We start from the raw sequence: 18,627 nt of genomic DNA, 5'->3' as shown, positions 1-18,627 counted from the left end.
TGGTAAGGAGGTGAGCTGTCAATCCACAAGCACATGGTTCAAATCCACCAGATGCTCAAGGGAGAAAGATGCATAGTCTCCTCTCATGTGATTTACTGCCTCTAAAAACTCGGTGGAGGGTCAACGGTGAGTCAGTTCCGACCCAGTGGCACATAACAACAGCCCTCCAATAGGCTTTCAGGGCAGTAAATCACACGGGAGGGGATTCCCCATCGTCTCCTGAGATGAAGCTGGTGGATTTCAGTGTGTCCCTTGGGGTAACCAGTGCAGTTCCTTAACACTAGGCCACCAGAGTGCCTAAGTAAGTACAGTGCCAGCCAAAAAGAGGAGGGCCTTGGTGAGATGTATTGACACAGAGGCTGCGGGCTCAGGCATGACAGTGATTGTCAGGACAGCACAGGAGCCATCGAGCATGGCTTCATTCTGCTGTACTCAGGGACACTGTGCATCACATCTCACTTGATGGCACCAGTTAGGGGCCAAGGCCATTGTGTCAGGGTACAGAGGGCAGAAAGACAGAGAAGATGGTTATTATAGGGAGATGGATAAAGGGCAGGGGAGGTTTGTCTTAGAATGAGGACCTCTTGAGCCTTTTAAAAGTTGAAGATGAAGAAGTGGTTGTGGAGGCTGTGACAATTCAGGGGGAGATAGAATGACTGGGGAGTGGCCCTGGGGAGGGTCAGAAACAGCTGCTGCAGGGGGCTGCGCTGAGCGGCCAGGGCAGTGGGAGAGGGCTGACGCCTGGAGAGGCAGGGTCTCTAGGGTCTGACTCTCAAACCAGCCTCCCCTCACCTGCCTTCACATTTCTGAGATTTCCATTTCTGAGTTTTCCGTCCCATGCACAGAGCTAAATTAATTTCCACTGAAGTCGGTCTTCTCTTTCATCTTGTTAACACCTTTCCTCCACTTCCTCTTTCCTTTAAATACCATTCTGCTCCATTCATTCCCCAAGCATTTATTGGGGCAGCCTGATCCTTGTCACGTTCTGGGGACCTCTTGGCTTTCTTGACTGGCTGGCCTCATTTCCTGGGGTGCTGAGCAGGACTGAGAGTTGGAGTTTTGTTGGAATAGTGTGGACTCTACTTAAAAAGCTTCTTTGGTTCTGTTCAGTGAGCACAGAGTGGAGCTAACCACTCTGAAGTTCCTTATGCTTTTTATTCAAAGTAATACAAGTTGCAGACCTAGACCCTGAATGTGCAAGACAGTCACTTATAGAGGCAGGTTTCCTGGGAAGAATTTGTCTTTACAGAGCCCCGTGGTATTACTGAGCCTAGATAAGATAGAGAAACCCCGGAATGACTGTTCTTCAACCTAGGCAGGGTGAATTTAACAAACTCACGGATGGAGCAGGACCAGGCAGTGTTCAGGTCTGTTGTTCATAGGGTTGCTATGAGTTGTGGTTGACTAGATGACACCTAACAACAACAACAACATGGCAATATTGTGTGTCTCCAGTTCTTCCTTTTCTTTGGCTTCTCACCATTTTCCCTTTTGCTCAGAAAATCAGTGTACTTACGTGAAGGACCAGCCAAATAAAATACATTTTAAAAGGACAATTAGTGGAAATGTGGCTTCTTGTTCACCAAATAGCACCAAAATGCTCTTTATGCTCATCTGAGCAAAGGCCTGAGAAGAATGTGTGTCTGGCTAAGATTCAGAATAATTCAAGTTTTCAGGACACTGTCTCCTAATAGCAGGCTCTCTGGGTTTGGAAACCCACAAAGAGACCTCCTTTTGACCCAGGGAAATCAGAGAAAAAGACTTTCCCCAGGGCTGTTGAAAAAGGCTCTAAATGCAGGATCTGAGCACCGGTGGAAGAAGACCAGAGTACAAAGTCTAGCATTGTCTGTTCTTATCTCTGCCTCTTCATCCCCTGGGAATGCTAATGACCCAAAATGAATTTAGCACCATTGTTTTTACTCAGTAGCCCCAGGAAGAGTTGTTGCTTGTTCACAGAAACCTTGAGACTGGACAGGGGTCATTGTGTCCTGGTTTATGGTCCCTGTTTACTCTGGCTTCTTTGGGGCTCCAGCAGAGAAAGAAAACCATTATTTTTGTTGTTATTGTTATTAAAGCCTATTTTCTTCTCTGCCTTAGTCATCTTGATAGGTAGAGTCTTACCTACTCAGTGTGTTTGTTATCTGGTGGACTGCTGGCAGAAAGGGCAGAGGAGAGAAGGCCATGTCTCCACTAGCTCTGTGTAGGGAGGGAAATAAGATCCTTTCCTCCTGTAAAGATTTACAGCCTGACAACCAGTAGAAGGTTTTCATGAGTCAAAATTGACTAGAGGATACTGGTTTAGTATTTTTTTGGGGAGGTTGTATGTTTGGAATTTCATGTTAGTAGTCTATCACTTCAGAGCACCATGGGCGAAGAAGTCTTTTGCTGGCTTGGGTTCTCGGAGACAGTGGGGTCTTGGGGCTTATTAGCTACAGCTTTGCACACAGTGATGGTCCTCCAGCTGTTTGGACTCTTCCATCCCCCACGAGCCTTGTAGGGAGGAAGGAGATAAAGGTGAAACTTGGAGACATGCCCCTCCCTGCATCCTTACTGCATCTGAGTCAGGTCCTAAAGGCCCGCTGGTCCCAGGTTGACCATGACCTTATTGAGTCACTTGGTTACACAGATCTCCCCAGCAGCCTAGAAGGCAGGTCTGACCAATACCTCAGAACATTGGAGGAGGCGGGTCCCTGGGTGGGGGGGGGGGTGTTTCCTGGCAGAAACTCAGTGTTCACGGTGACTCAGAATCGTCAGCGTGATGAGCTGTAACATTGTAAATGTCCCTTGCTTCCTTGGGCTATCTGGACTGGTCCCAGAAAACCGCCTGACGCCTCTGGACATCATTGTCACTTCCTCCTTTGGCCTAGGTACCGGTCTTGTGACAAAAGGCTGTATTGGAGGTAGCCACAGGGTTGTCAAACAGAAAGTGTGGCTTAGCTGGAGGACTTGGTGTCAGAGAGGAGGCGTAGCGTGTTGAGCAGGCCTTCTGGCCCATCCAACCCTGGTGATGAACTCACTGGGGCCATGTACCCTTAGAAAATACCAGATTTTGATTTCTTTTTGCAAAGACAAATTAAGCAGATGATAGGATAAATCAACCAAACACATAGTTTTTTTTTCAGTAGTATTTGTATTTGAGTGTAAAATTAACATGTTGTTAGAAAATAGGTAATAAGGAAATGTAAAAATTACAATACATGTGCACACACACATACATTCTCCCAAGATAAGGATTGTCCCAAAGTATATCCTTGAAATAAATAAGTCATTGGTTGGGTTTGGAATTCTTTTTGATTGATGCCATTTTTGAAACTATTAAGTTTGACACATTAAAGGTATAGTAAAAGCTTTCGGTGTTAACCATTGTAGATAAAGACCCATGCTTAGTTTGCAGTTAAGAACTTGTAGAATAGATACTCGTAGAATTGCAGATTAAAAGGAGCCAGCTAGTTAGAAATTTTATTAGGTGTTGTCACGTCGGAACTAACTTAAAGCCCTCCAGTGGGCTTTTAGAATTTGTAACTTGGATGGTGGAAATTGCTTATATTTCTCCTGCAAGTTGCTAGTGGGCTGATTCCCACCTCAGCCCCTTGCTCCCATGTGTGAATGGGGGGCTGGAGCCTTCATTTCCAGCCCTGTCACCTGGCAGAGATCTTGGAAGGAGAGGGGGCTTTTACAAATATTATAATCCTGGTTTTGTTTTTCTGATGTGGAAAAACTAGATTCTGCCTAGCCTGCCCTGAATCCTCGGGTTGGTGAAAAGTTAAATTAGATGTATCGGGCTTGGGGCAGTGCTTTCTGGTTGACAGCTTCTGGTTACCTGATAAACAAATTTCTTTTCCAGAATTCGGTGGTGGAGTGCCAGATTGTGTAACTGTTGAGTAAGAACCGCCCCTGGTGCAGGCCTCTGGCTAGGAGCTCTCCTCATCCCTGCACTGTCCCCCTCAATCTTAACTCCTGATCTCACTCGAATATCAGGCTTTTGCACTTTGCTCAAAATTTCCTGAGAACACGTCTATGGTCGTGTGGACAAGGGGCCTCAGCTGGTTCACAGGCCAGGTGCTTCCAGGAACTGGACCCCCCAGTAGGGGCAGAAAGACACTTGAATCCCTCGCTGTGTGCTTTGCTCTGGCCTTTCACCTTCCAGTGTTGATCTCACTGGAAATAGGCTGAGCGTCGTTTCTTTTTTTCTGAACAATGTTTACCTCCCAGGTGAATGATTTGAATATGCTGAAGGTGTGTGTGTCTCCCCCGACTCATAGCCAACCCCGGGCAGAATTGAAACCCTTCCCGGTCCAGCCTCTCCTGATTTACTACCTTGCTTGAGCCGCTGTTGCAGCCACTGTTCCAATCCTTCTCATTGAGCATTGTCCTTTTATTCACTGGACCTCTTCTTCACTCACCATGTCTTTCTCCAGGGATGGGTTTGTTTCACTTGGTAGGTGACATCAAGTCTCCAGCAACTCATAGCGACCCTGTGAGCAGCGGCTCTTAACCCCACCCCATCCTGCACCACCCCCTTGCTCTTTCTCGCGTTCACACTGCTATTACTCACCATGTTAGGCCGTCTTGTTGAGGGTCTTCTCCCTCCTTGACCCTCCACCTTTCCCGGTGTGATGTCTTTTCCCACAGACTGAGCCCACTTGATAACATGCCCAAAGTAAGAAGAAATTTTCCTTGTCTGTGCCTCCAAGCAGCCCCCTTAGAGGATTGTGCTTCCTCCAAGTCTGCTTGCACTTTTGGCCATCGTGGGATATGCAGTGCTCTTCACCAGTACCACTACTCAAAGGCATCAAGTCTTCTTTTTTTTTTTTTTTTTTTTTTTTTAGGCATCAAGTCTTCTGTCTTCCTTATTCAGTGTCCAACTTTCAGATACATATTAACACGTTGCCGCACACTTTTAAATTGACGACCGTGCTTAGAAACACATTTTGCTGTCATTTGCAGCAACGTGTTAAGCAATTAAAAATACCATGATTTGGATCAGGTGAACATATTATTTTAAAGACATTTTTAAAGTCTCACTTCAGCTCAACAGTTCAGTTCAACTCATAGCCTTTGAATCGCAACTGATTCGTAACTGAGCCTCCAGCAGGTTTTCAGAGACTGTAAATTGTGCAGGAGACTGCCCATCGTTCTTCCATGGAACAGCTGGTGGACTCAAACCGCTTACCTTTAGGTTGGCAGCACAACCCCTTACCATTAAGCCACGAGAGCACGCTCCTCAGATCAGCCAACTACATGAAACCAAAAGGGCAGCATTTTCCAAAAAGCAAAATTCAGAATGCAGGAAGGGGCAGGGAAGAAGGATGACCAATGGAAACCCAGTGGGGAGACTGGTAGAGTGTTCCTAAATTCAGTGGGTTGCAGCTAATCGTGAAACTAAATGTACATAGTTCGTTGAATAGAAAACTGGTTTGCTCTGTAAACTTCCAATCTATAGTAAAATACTAAAACAAACAAGCAACATGATTTAGGCAGATAAACACACTGTGGTACTTCCCTACAATGGAATTCTGCTCAGCAGTAAGAAGGAACAAATTGCTGATAAATGCAACTGACAGGGAACATAATCTTGAAGAAAGTAAGCCAGGCACAAAAACGTGATCCTATTTATATGAAAATCTAACACAGGCTAAAATCTACAGTGATAAAAGTCAGTACTTAAAAAAAAAATCAGTACTAGTCGCTGGAGATGGTCTATACTTTGACTGGAGCAGTGGTTGAGTTTTGCTCTGTTGTTAGTTGCTGTAGATTTGATTCTGACTTCTGGCATCCTCTCCTACCAACCCAAAGGCATGAAATTCAAATCCACTAGCCACTATTTGAGACAAGGGTGGACAGTCTCCTCCTGTGCCATTTCTTGTAGCATAGCGACCCGAACGAAAGATCTGAACACTTGTATAACTTTCATCCTTTCTCCAGGTGCATAGGATTTCTGGAGGCAAGCTATTTCCGAAGTGGATGCCACTCCTGCTTCCAAGCTTGTTTAAATCGGGGAGTTCCACCAAACATTGTCCACCATGGGTAACCATTAGCGCATTTGACACGTCAGTGTCACAGTGTTCAGCTTCACAGCAACCACGAGTTTCCTCTGTACAGCAAATAGGCCAAGTGCTATACCACTTAGAAGGTTTAACCAAAACCAATTAAAACCAGGCCTGAAGGCCGCAGATTAAAATCACCCACCTTTGGCTTGGTAGCATCACTTTCCACTAGGCCAACAGAGCTCTTTTGTTGTTGTTAGTTGTTGTTGTTGTTGTTAGTTGTTGTTATTGTTGTTATTGTTGTTAAGTGCCAGGGCCCAAATGCCTTTTTAAATAGGAGGCCAAATACAATCAACTCACAGCCATTTGCCAGTAAACAATGCCTCATAGTCTCACCAGAAATCCAAAAGTCTGTAAAGTCAGACTGCCATTTCCTGCCTCTGAAAACCTGCTGGAGGGTCAGCTGTGAGTTAGTTCTGCCACAGCACCGTACTTTGGCGTCCTGTGTGTGCCTTCTCAAAGGCAGCTCTCTAGGCTTGCCTTCCAGGCCTCTGACCCAGGGTGTGTTCAGCCATCAACTTTTTGACTCACAGTTAAGAGCTTTACTGTTTGTGACCCCTGGGATCAGGTGTATACATTTGTTCCAACTCATTAAACTGTATATACACTTAAAAATCTTCATGTGTATGTATTTAAGTTTCGAAACAAATTTTTGTTTCAAAGCTAAATACAATGATTCCTTTTTAAAAGAAACATCATTCCTTTTCTTTAAAAACAAACTAAAGAACACCTTAAAACCTAAAATGTAAATCTCTTCTACCACCTACAAGACTATATTTACATCTCTCAAAACAGGACACATTTTGGAATGAAAGTGGCAAAACAAAACAAAACAAAAAACCAAACCAGGACACATTTTTTGATATCCTGTATCCCTTCAACCCCAGTTTGCATAATCTCTTGGCCCAGCTAGCTCTCAGTACTGTCTTGGGTTGTATTTCACATTTTCTACAGCTTTTCCTTTTCCAGCTGCTTTAATGAAGACATACCTCAGAAATATATAGTCTTAATTGCAGATCACTGCAATAAAATTAGCTATACTTTTTTTTGTTACCTAGTACATGTCAAAGTTTTATTTATAGTATATTTATTGTCTATTAAGTGTGCATCAGCTTTGTTAGAAAGTTTGAAACATTCTGAGCATTCTGAGAATTACCAAAATATGACACATTTTAAAAAGCAACAAAATTTTACTTTGTTAAAATATGCATTATGGAGCATTTGTAATTTTAACCATTTTTATAAACCAGATTCAATGACATGAATGATACTTACTATGCAGTGTATCTGTCCATTTCCAAATAGTTTTGATCACTCTTAACAGAAACTTAGTACTCATTAAGGAAACTCTCCCAAATTCCCTCTCCTACCTGCCCAGGAAGCAGGAGCGACATCCACTTCCAAAATGGTTTGCCTCAGGAAACTATATGTACGAACAGTGCTCAGGCTGTTCATTCATAGGGTCGCTATGAGTCGTCTACGACTTGATGGCATTAAACAACGACATCAACCTGCCCAGGTAGGTCAACTTTATTGATCTCTCTTACCATCTTCTTTTACTACTTTCTGAATTATTTAATATTCTGCCTAAAGCATCCTGATTATAGCAACTTGAGGTTTAAATTTGTTCTTCAGTTCCTTGAGCATAAGATATGCTGAGTGAGTTCGGCCTTTTTGATTTTCTGACTCCAGCTTCTTGCACATTTCATTGTAATATTTTACTTTGTCTTCCACACTGCCTTTTGAAATCTTCTGTTCAGCTCTTTAGTATCTTGAATTCTTCCTTCTGCTTTGGCTTCTCTGCACTTCAGTGCAATATTCAGAGTTTCTTCTGACCTCTATTTTGGTCTTTTCTTCCTCCTCTGTCTTTGTAATGACCTTTTGCATTCTTCCTGGATGATACTCTTGATCCTTCCATAGCTCATCTGGTCTTCGCTGATTAGTGTTCAAGGCCTCAAACCTGTTCCTGAGATGCTTCTGAGATTCAGGTGGGATAGACTAAAGGTTATATTTTTATTCCCATGGATTTGATTTCATTTTCCTTAGCTTCAGCTTGAACTTGAATATGAGTAGTTGGTGGTCTGTTCCACAATCAGCACCTGGCCTAATTTATACAGCTGATACTGAGCTTCTCTAGCAGTTCTTTCCACAGATGTAATCAATCTGATTCCTATGCATACCATCAGGTGAAATCCATGTGTATAAACTGCGTTTATGTTTCTTATAAAATGTAATTGCAATGAATAAGTCATTGTGTAAAATTCAATCATTCTATCTCCAGCTTCATTTCTGTCACCGAGTCCATGTTTTCCAACTACTGATTCTTCTTCTCTGTTCCCAACCTTTGCATTCCAGTCACCCATTGTTATTAATGTATCTTGATTGCATGTTCAATTGATCTACGACTATAAAAGTTAGTAGAAATTTCTATTTTCTCTTCTTTGCCTTTGGTTGTTGGTGCATATATCTGAATGATAGTGGTATTCACTGGACTTCCTTGCATGAATATGGATATTATTCCTGTCACTCACAATATTGTATTTCAAGACGGATCTAGACATGACTTTTTTAACTATGAGAGCAATCCCATTTTTCCTCACCTTTTCATCTCCGGAATAATAGATCATATGATTGTCCAACTCATAATGACCCATGCCAGTCCATCTCATCTCGCCAGTACCTAGGATGTCAATATTTATGTGTTCCATTTCTTCCTTAACAATATCTAATTTTCCTACATTCATGGTTCTCACATTCCATGTTCCAACCACTAGTGTCTGTCTTATAGCTGTTCCTCTTCCTTTGTATTTCCATACTTGAAAGCTCTGCTTCCCTCCGTTGCCCTATTAGTCTATGTGTGTTCTGTTGTACGTAGGGTTTTCAGAGTCCTGCTCTTAAGCATCTTTGAGTCTGATGTCTTTCACTCAGCATGGTGTTTGCCAATTTCATCTATATGATAGCACATATCAGAACTTCTTTCATTTTATGACTGTAACTCCGGGAGTTTCGCGGCTAACTCAAAGGTCATGCCTCTCTGGTGGTTCAAATTCACTAGCCCCTCTGCAGGAAAAAGATGGGCAATAGCCTCAGAAACTCGGTGTAGAACTTGATTCTAATAGCAATGAGTATATATCACCTTTAAGTTATCCCTTCAGCAGCTGATGGACATTCAGGTTGTTTCTACCTTTCGGCTGTTGCAAATAATGCAAGTGTGCATTCCTGGGCATGTAGGAGTGGACCTGCTGGGTCAGATTTTCATTCTGTTTAACTGTTTAAGGAACCACTAAACTGTTCTCCGTAGGAGCTGCACCATTTTATAACGTTTCCAGCAATTGATAGTACATATTTCTTTGTATGTATAATTTCTTTGGAATTGTACTGAAATTTAAAAGATAGACCAGTCAAAAGAGAAGGCACTGATTCTTAAAGCAACTAAGAAGTCCAGAGAAGTGATTTCAGCTCTGGCTTGATTTAGGCTCAAGTGATGTTACCAGGATTCAGTTTCTCAACTCTGGCTCCTTCTAGTGTAACTCTGTTTCTAGGAAAGTGGTTCCTGCTGGTTCCGAGTCAAGGCTGTTGTTTTGCCCTCAAGTCAGTTGGACTCATAGCGACCCTACGAATGATGAATCTGAATCCTGGCCTGTCCTGTGCCATCCTCACCATCTCTGATATACTTGAATCTGTTGTTACAGTTACCATATCAATTCACGACCCTGAGGGTCTTTATGCTTATCCTCCATCCTTCACGTATGATGTCTTTTTCTAAGGACTGGCCTCTCTTAACAATATGAGACAAAGTTTCACCATCCTTGTCTGCAGGGAGCACCCTGGTTGCACTTTCTCTATGGGATTATCTGTACTCTTATACAATACCACAACCCAGAGGTATCAATTCAGTTATCCTTATTAATGCCTGATTTTCAGATGCATATGAAACAACTGAAAACAGCATGAGTTGAATCAGGCATACCTCAGGGTTAGCCCTTGTTATTAGACGAGTCAGGGAGAACTAAGGAGCGGACCTCCTCAGTTGAGGAACCCTGGTAGGGGCTGCTGCGTAGCTAACGGCCCCTGCTGGTGTCAGGGAGTCTTTCTGGCTGACCAGTTCACCAGATTCGTGGCTCAGGGATCAGGGAAATTTCCACACAGCTCTCCAGCATTTGTGGTGCTTTCAGTGGGACTTGGCATTCTTACCTGTCAGTAAGAACTAATGTAATTTTGGGTCTAATTACTCAGGCTAATCTAATCCTGAGCATTCCTGCACCTTATCTAGAAACCTGACCCCACATCTGTGGGCTGGTTAGGGTGTAGCCATTCCCAGCCAGCAACAAGTTGGGTAAAACCTGGGAGCAGGAAAAGTTCTTACCAGTGAGCTGGAATGGCTGCATATCTTAGCTCTGAGAACTCACACAAAAGCATTTACTGGGAAAGTTTTCTGGTAAAATAAAACAGCATTGGTGAATCATGGAATTTTGTATCAAATTAAACCACCCTTTCATGTCAGTTTGAAGACATAATTCAGGCCATGGTCTTTTCACTTCCATGCAGCTGAATGAAGATGGCAGATGAATTGGCACCTTTGAGCTATGGTGTTGGAGAAGAGTACTGACTATTTCACGGATTGGGAGAAGAACAAACGGTTATGTCTTGGAGAAAAGTGAAGCCGGAGTGCTTCTTGGAGGCAAAGATGACAAAGTTTCGTCTCACACACTTTGGACATGTTGCCAGAAAAAGCTATTCCTTAGAGAGGGACATTATGCTTGGAAAGGTGGAGGGTCGATGAAAGAGAGGGAGACTTTCAACCAAGTGGATTGATACAGTGACTGCAGCAGTGGGCTCAAGAGTGTCAGAGATGATGAGAATGGCACAGGATAGGACAGGGTTCAGATTGGTTTTTCATGTTCAGTTGCAGTTGATTTGCTGGCACCTAACAACAACAAAACGCTATCATTATTGTTTAGAAGATCGAAAGGAGATGGTTTAGTGCTTAAACATTAAATTAACTCAGTGCTGTTGAATGCTGTTGAATTGGTTCTGAGTCCGAGTGGACCTCTGTTGAGTTTCTGAGGCTGGAAGTCTTGACGGGTTAGAGACTGCCCATCTTTCTCCCACCTGGTAACTGATGGGTTCAACCTACAATATACAAAACCCACAGGGCTCCTTACATATTACATTAGCTTAATATTAAGCATAGTTTTATGATACATTAAGGGAAAAAATGCCACCAGAATTAGTTTTCTGATTTAAAAAAAATAATCGGAGAAAATTTACTGATGTGTAAGAGATCTTAACTTTAAGACTCATTCCAACTCAGGTTATGAATTTATGTGCAGTTTCAATTTGAGAGTAAGTGTCCCTATGAAACTGGGAAGGAATGTTAAGGCGGGGACTGTGTTGGCAACGATTCCATTGTCAGGGGCTGAGAATGAGAAATCTTTCTGGAAGGAGAAATGCTGCTTACCCGTACTAGTCCAAAGGTCCTGATAACGGAGCTTGAGGAGGTTGGGGCTGTAGCGATAACCCACTTCCAGGATCAAGACTTGGGGGGATGGCTTTGGGGGAGGTAGGGGAGGCTAGGTGTGCAGTGAGCTGAGACGACAGTGACGCAGCTAGAGAGCTGGGGCACCCTCACGTCATACTGTCCACGCTGCCCCTCCCAGGGAGTAGCCACAGCCTCGTCAGAGGGCAGGACCCAAAGATAAGCGGAGATGAGGAACGCAGCCCTAACTCAGATTCCAGGACCTCTGCCTGCCTGTGGATGGGAAAAGCACCAGGAGATTATACAAAACCTCCCTTTTTTTTGATACTGAATGTCTCAGAATGAAACATCATCATCTTCTGAAAGCCTAGGAAATAATGGTGTGGAATGTGGACAATTAACTGAAAAAGGCATGCAAGTGATACATGAGGAAGTGTTTAAAAATAGAAATTGAAGAATAGGATGTCTATACATACACAGTTCACTCATTCATTGCCGTCCTATTGAAACTGACTCAGAACTGACCCTCCAGCAGGTTTTTAGAGGCTGTAAATTGAGTCCTAGTGACCCCATAGGACAGAACAGAACTGCCCCATTGGTTTCCTAGTCGGTAGTCTTCACACGATGGTGATCAGTGGAGAAAACAGTGGATTTAATTTTACATGGAACCACAATCGACACTGTGGCCAGGAGATAAAAGATGTAATTCATTGGGCAAATGTGCTACGAAAAACCTCCCAAAAGTGTTAAAAAGCAAAGATGTTTGAGGACAGGAATGTGCCTGAAAATCTAGTCTCATGTTCATGGGAAAGCTGGACGATGATTAAGGAAGAACAAAGAATTTGATTCCTTTGAATTACGGTGTTGGCAAAGAATATAGAAAATACCACAGACTGCCAGAAAAATGAGCACATTTGCCTTAGAGGAAGTCCAGCAACAATGCTCCTTCGAAGGGAGGATGTAAGCGAGCTTTTTTTCTCATGTCCCTCGGACATGCTGTCTGTAGGGACCAGTGCTTGGAGATGGACATCGTGCTTGGTCAAGTACAAAGTAATTGAGGATAAAGACCCTCATGGAATTGGATTGACACAGTGGCTACAGGAGGCTCAGCTAGAGCTTTGATGGTGAGGGTGACACAGGACTGAGCAGGGTGTTGTCCTGTGAGTAGAAACTGACTTGACAGTGCTAACAACAACAACAGTCTCAACAGGAGCAGATTGCGAGGTGCATTGTGCTCATTTAGAGCATGAAGGGGTTTGAACCACCCAGTCCTTAGCCAGTGAACCACAAGAGCGCCCTAGAGTTAACAATACGATCAGCAATTCTACTCCAAGGTGTATATACCCAAGAGAAATGAGCACATATGTCCACACAGAGACTGGTACACAGTGTGTGTAGCAGCATTATTCATAGTAGCCACGAAGTATAAACACCAGCTGCCCATCAGCTGATGAACTGATAAACAAAATGTGGTTCATCTACAAATGGCATATTCTTTCGTGATAAAAAGTGATGAAATAATTAATACAAGCTTTAGCTTGGGTGAACTTTGAGAGTTTCTGCTAAGTGAAACCCATCACAGAATACCACATACATAGTTCCGTTGATATATGACATGTCCAGAATAGGCTAATTAATAGACGCAGAAAGTGGATTTTCCAGGGGTCAGGAGCATGGGGGAAAGGAGAGTGACACATAAGAGAATTCTTTGTTAAGGGATGGAGATATTCTGGTGTCAGAAAGTGATGCTGGCTGTACAGCTCTAAATGTACCAAAGCCTGTTGAATTGTATATTTTTAAAGGTGGATCTAATGCAATGTGGATTATATCTCCATAAGTTATTATTTAAGAAAAGAAAGGAAGAAGCGGACTTGCATGTAGTGATGGTGAGGGAGGTGGAATACGGTAGGGCTCCCGGGAAGCTGGTTACTCCAGTGCAGTGTTGTGTTAACATGTGTTCACGTCAGAACTGACTCAGCTAAACATCCGGCGGGTTTTCTGAGGCCGCAGATCACATGGCGAGGAGATGCCCGTCTTGCTTTCTTGGAGCATCTGGTGATTCTGACCTTTGGGTTGACAGCGCAGCTCCTGACTCCTGATTAGGCCACCTGAGCTGCTTGAGAGATACACATCAAGGAAGAGATTCAAGATTAGGAAGAATTCTGTTCATAAATGTATATCCTGTTATTATATACTTAGAAATAGTCTTAACATCCATCAACAGGGAAGTGCTGGATTCTGAAAATGGCAGTCATTAAAATTAGGGTTTTGAGGAATATTTAATAATAAAGGGCATTTTCCTGATAAAGTAGTAATTGGGGGGAAAAAGTGATAGACCCCGGGCCACTGTGCCAATAAGGGTCAGCAGAGCACAGTGGAGGTTATGAAGATGGCACAGGACAGAGCTAGGTTTGGTTCTGTGGGACATAGGTCTCTATGACTTGAGGCTGACCCAAAGGCACCACCAACTGCGTAGCTTGCAAGGAAGGCTGGCCCTTGCCTGACATCTGGGAACTTGGCTCTTGGAAGGTTCCCACCATATCCTGGCTGACAACAGTGGTTCACCTTCTCAGACTGATTGTGCAAACCAAGTGGCTTCTGCGGAAAACCTGCTTTACTTCTGGGAGGCTGGAATTTTGGTGAGGATGCCTGCCTAACTTAAAAAAAAACACCCTCACACTTAACGTGCCAGCGAGTCAGTCTCTCAAAACTGACCTTCCAGTGAGTTTCCAGAAGCTGTAAATCTCACTTGGAGGAGATTGCCTGTCTCTCTGCTTTTGGGTTCGAACCACCAGCCATACAGTTTTGGGTTAGCAGTGGAGCTCTCTATGGGTCTTGCCACCAGAGCCCCCCTCCCTTTGTAACTAGCCACCAAGTTAAAAATCTCCCAACCAAAACACCTTCAAGTACTGATTCTCTAATGGACTAACCAAGGCAGAGACATCACACACACATTGCATTTTTGCTGCTGAGAGAAGAGTGTGTGATTCCTCAAGGAAAGAGCATGAGAAAGCCTGGGTGTGGGGTCCTCCAGAGCTGGCCTGTGTCTCGCTCTCATGACTCGGCTCTGTACGTGTCCATATAAATCTTAGCCATGGCCAGCTGGAGGCCTTCCAGTGAATCTCTGGACAGGAAGCTGGGCCTGGGGATGCTGCTACTGATTGTCAAATAGAGGACAGAGACAGTGAACGTGTTGGGATTGTGTTATGACTGATGTTTTACTTTGTTCTTTATGCTCTTCCATATTTGTACATCTTCTCCATTGACTACCTTTTTAGAATTACTGTACTTTTAACAGAAGTTTACAGAAAGGTTGGCTTTTCCTTTATTCAGTGTTTTCTATCTCCCTCCTCGTTTCTCCCTCCCTGTATTGATGTTATTTTTATTTCAGAGATCCTTAGTTCTTTTTACGTTAAAACAGTTATGTTTTCTGTTGTATCAGACATTGTCCTTTGGGACTGATTTCTGAAGGAGCTTCTTTCATTTTTTCCCTTAGGGTTGTAACCCCCTTGCTCAAACTGGCCGCAGCAAACTGCAGAATCAGAGGGCCGCCTTAAACCAGCAGATCCTGAAGGCTGTTCGAATGAGAACCGGAGCAGAAAACCTTCTCAAGTAGGTGTCTTCACCCCACCCCTACCCCTCACCCCCTCAGACCTGTCTACTTGTTCTCTAAACGCCCTGGCCGGCCTAGCTGCTATTCTGCCTCTCAGTTTAAGTTTAGGCTTTTCCCTCATTTCTGATGCCAGGAGTAGAACATTTGCGCCTCAAGCTTGATTAGGTTAAAGTCTTGTTTAGGTTTTATCCACACTGCCAGTGTGTTAGGTAGCAGGGTGGTGTGGGGGCCAGTACGGCAGCGGGCCCCAGCTGGAAGTCCAGTCCGTACCACAGAGACTGTTCCTCAGGAGTGAACATGGACCTTTGAGTTCTCCTTTATGCTTGTTTTTCCTGCTTTTTTTGTGGGCCTAGTCTGTTCTGTCTCCTGCCCAGCGCTGTGCCTGGTGCTGCTGGGTAAATGTAGAATATCTAAAGACAAGAAAGGGATGGGGCCTTTTTCAAAAAGGGGAAAAAAATTAAAATTGTGATTTTAAGTGAAAGTTTGCAAGGCAAATTGGTTTTCTAGTCCACCATTTGTACACTTTTTATTTTAGAACTTTAATGACAACATCTATAGTATGATTGAACTCTTCCTGCTTCCTCTTTGTGATTTCCTTTCCGTGTCCATTCATCCTCCCCCTCCTGGGCTTTATCCCAAGGCAGATCTGTGCTTTTGTCCTTAAGTGCTTAGTTAACTCTCATGTTAAAACTAAAACCCCCCTCACTGTCCTCAAGGCAGTTGTGACTCATAGCGACCCTCCGGTGGGTCTCAGAGAGTGGAAATCAGGGAAGAGATCGTCAGCCTTCATCTCAATGAGCCACGACAGAGAGGCACCACGTTTTGGTGAGCGCCGCAGCTCCCTGTCCACTACGCCACCACAGGCCTGTCTGTAGCTTGGCCATGAGTTGAACCACTGGGATGAGTTTTGTTCCAGGTTGGAAGAGTGACTCGGGGCCATCGTGTTGGGGTTCTAGCAATTGGGACAGCACCTTTTTAAGGTCACGCCCGCCTTTCTGACGAGAGGGGTGCAGCGTCCAGCTCTGTAATTTTTGGGCACTCATCATTGTACTTCAGTGGCAAACTAGTGACCAAGCAAGTGCAGGGCTCGGTGGAGCCTTAACTCTTGCTGGTGGGGCTGTGAACGCCCACTTCCATCCACCTCACCCCCTACTAAGAGCAGTAAGAGATAACTTGCGCAGTTTTCCTTTGTTTACAGGAAGTGCAGATCCTTCACAGTTCTAGAGCAAACTCTTCCCAGCCCCACATCCCTTGTGTGACCGAGGTGGTCACCATGCCTGCTCCCTGGATGGCTTAGCCATGGGAGCATGAGGAGCTCTCCCAGGGGTCTGGAAGCCACACTCCATTGTCTTTTAGCCAGCAAGGGTCTGGAGACTCTCGCAGGTCCCCTTGGCGTTCTAGTTGTTGGGGGGCAGATGCTTCTAGTGCCAGCCTTGTCTTTGGAAGACTGGGGGATCCCAGAACTGCTCAGGGGGTGGTTGGGAAAAACAGATAATGCCAAACCAAGTGTTTGTGAAAGAGCTCCAAGACTCTGCTGGCTCACCCAAATGGCCACTCCTCTGAGCAGGCCAGCCTGGAGAGCCTTTGATAAAGACATGCCGGGAGAGGGACTTCTGATTGTTGACTTTGGGTCAGTTCATTTCTTTTTTTTATTTTTTACTAAATTTTACTAGTTTTAATGAACATTTACAGAGATTTTGGGTTTTCATTCATTTATTGTTGCACTGTTTTCTCCACCCTCATCCCCAGTTCATTCTTCTTTCCCCCCATGTCTGTTTTAATTGTCCAATTGCCACAGTGCTTGTCAAAGCCAGTTCTGATTAATCTCCTTTGTCAGTGTGTCCCTTGCCATTCCCTATCACTCTTCCCTGAGAGAGACTTCACCCTGATTCATAAGGAAAAGGGGATGGCGTATTCTCTTAGCTACTTCCTGCTGAGAAGGGACGCTGTGGGTTTCAGGGTGAATGTCTTCTCTCACTACTCTAAAGGGCCCCCTTGGCAGTAGGAAACACATAGACTATTATGGAGATTGATTTTGGAATTTAGATGCACTGTTATCAATTGTGCTTAGCCATACATTTTCATATCCTTGAAGATGTATCATGGAGGTGTTGCAGCCTAGAAGATACAAATTTAACTAACAAGTTAAAAGTGCATGAGTCAAAAATTGAAAAGCAATAATATTCTGAGTAGAGGTTCTAATAGTGGCACAAATCAAGTTACAGAGGTAAGGTGGTTCCATTGCCATCCTTACTCTAACTTAATTCTTTTTTTTAAATTTAAATGTTATTAATTTCAGTGAAAATTTACAGAGGCTTTGGATTTCCATTCATTCATTGTTGTAGATTTGTCCCCTCCCAAGGCTCCCCCCCACCAGACATTACCCTCTTGGAAAAGTAAAAGAAAAGATTCTTTCATTATTTTACAAACCCTCCCCCAGGTCCACTCCACCATGTAGCCATTGCTCTAGACTCCTGTCATGACAGAAATACCTAATCACATATCTCTTTTAAACAGTTTTCTCCCTTCTCTGTTTCAGAGCAGCATACATTATTGAACCCATCTTACTCAGTCTCTCCCCAACCCCAAGGACAGTCCCATTCTACAACAGTGGCACCATGCAATATTTGTCCCTTTGTGACTGGGACATTTCACTCAGCATAATGTTCTCCAGAGTCAACCATTTTGAGTAATATTGCATGAGTTCCTTGTTTTTTAATGCAGCATAGTATTCCATTGTGTGACTATACCACAGCTTCTCTAGCCATTCGTTTTTTGATGGGCACTTAGGTTGTTTCCAACTCCTTGCTATTGTGAACAAAGCTGCAATAAACATGGATGTGCATATATCTGTGTCAGTTATGGTCTCTTCTGGGTATATTCCCAGTAGTGGTATTGCTGGGTCAAATGGTATCTCTATTTGCAATTTTTTGAGAAAGCGCCATACTGCTTTCCACAGGGGTTGCACCATTTTACACTCCCACCAACAGTGAATAAGGGTTCCAGTTTCTCCACAACCTCGCCAGCATTTGTTGCTTGCTGTTCTGTTAAATTTTGCTATTTTGACTGGGGTGAGATGATACCTCATAGTTGTTTTAGGTCAGTTCGTTTCTGATTGGTTTGCATTTGTTGCTTAGGAAAGGGTTGGAAGGTGCTAGATGGGAATGAGAAAGGGACAGTAGGTGTACCCTGTGTGATATGGGCTTGTGCATGTGTGTGTGTCTGTGCACAAGATTTCCCAAAGGACAGAGAAAGGTGTCAGCCACAGCTCTTGGGACAGGACAAGGGGTGGGGATGGAGGTGACTTGACGTTTCAGTTTAGTCCCTTCAGTATTTGAATGTTCTTTCCTTAGCTTGTGTCTGGCTTTTAGACCTTCTTACTGTAAAACACGCAGAAGTATAGAGAAGAGTAGACTAGAGCTTTCTAAATCTGCCCCTCTGTCAGCACCAGCAGGCTGCTCCCACCTGTGTTGGTGGCTGCTGGAATG

At 43.9% G+C, this 18,627-nt stretch overlaps 1 protein-coding gene across 1 annotated transcript in view; it reads left to right on the top strand.

The window, feature by feature from the left end:
- The window catches only part of RHPN2 (rhophilin, Rho GTPase binding protein 2), a 73,441-nt gene that overhangs the window by 4,157 nt on the left and 50,657 nt on the right, over positions 1 to 18,627 (top strand). The window contains exon 2 of the mRNA XM_006887873.1: positions 15,023 to 15,138. Coding sequence (XP_006887935.1) covers positions 15,023 to 15,138 — 116 coding nt within the window. The remainder of the gene's footprint in view (positions 1 to 15,022; positions 15,139 to 18,627) is intronic.

The sequence above is a fragment of the Elephantulus edwardii genome, unplaced genomic scaffold (genome assembly GCF_000299155.1).
Source record: "Elephantulus edwardii isolate Elephantulus edwardi_28Jun2011 unplaced genomic scaffold, EleEdw1.0 scaffold00062, whole genome shotgun sequence".
Taxonomy (NCBI): Eukaryota; Metazoa; Chordata; class Mammalia; order Macroscelidea; family Macroscelididae; genus Elephantulus; species Elephantulus edwardii.
The sequence above is the reverse complement of the archived record's forward strand: the minus strand, read 5'-3'. Positions and strand labels throughout refer to the sequence as shown.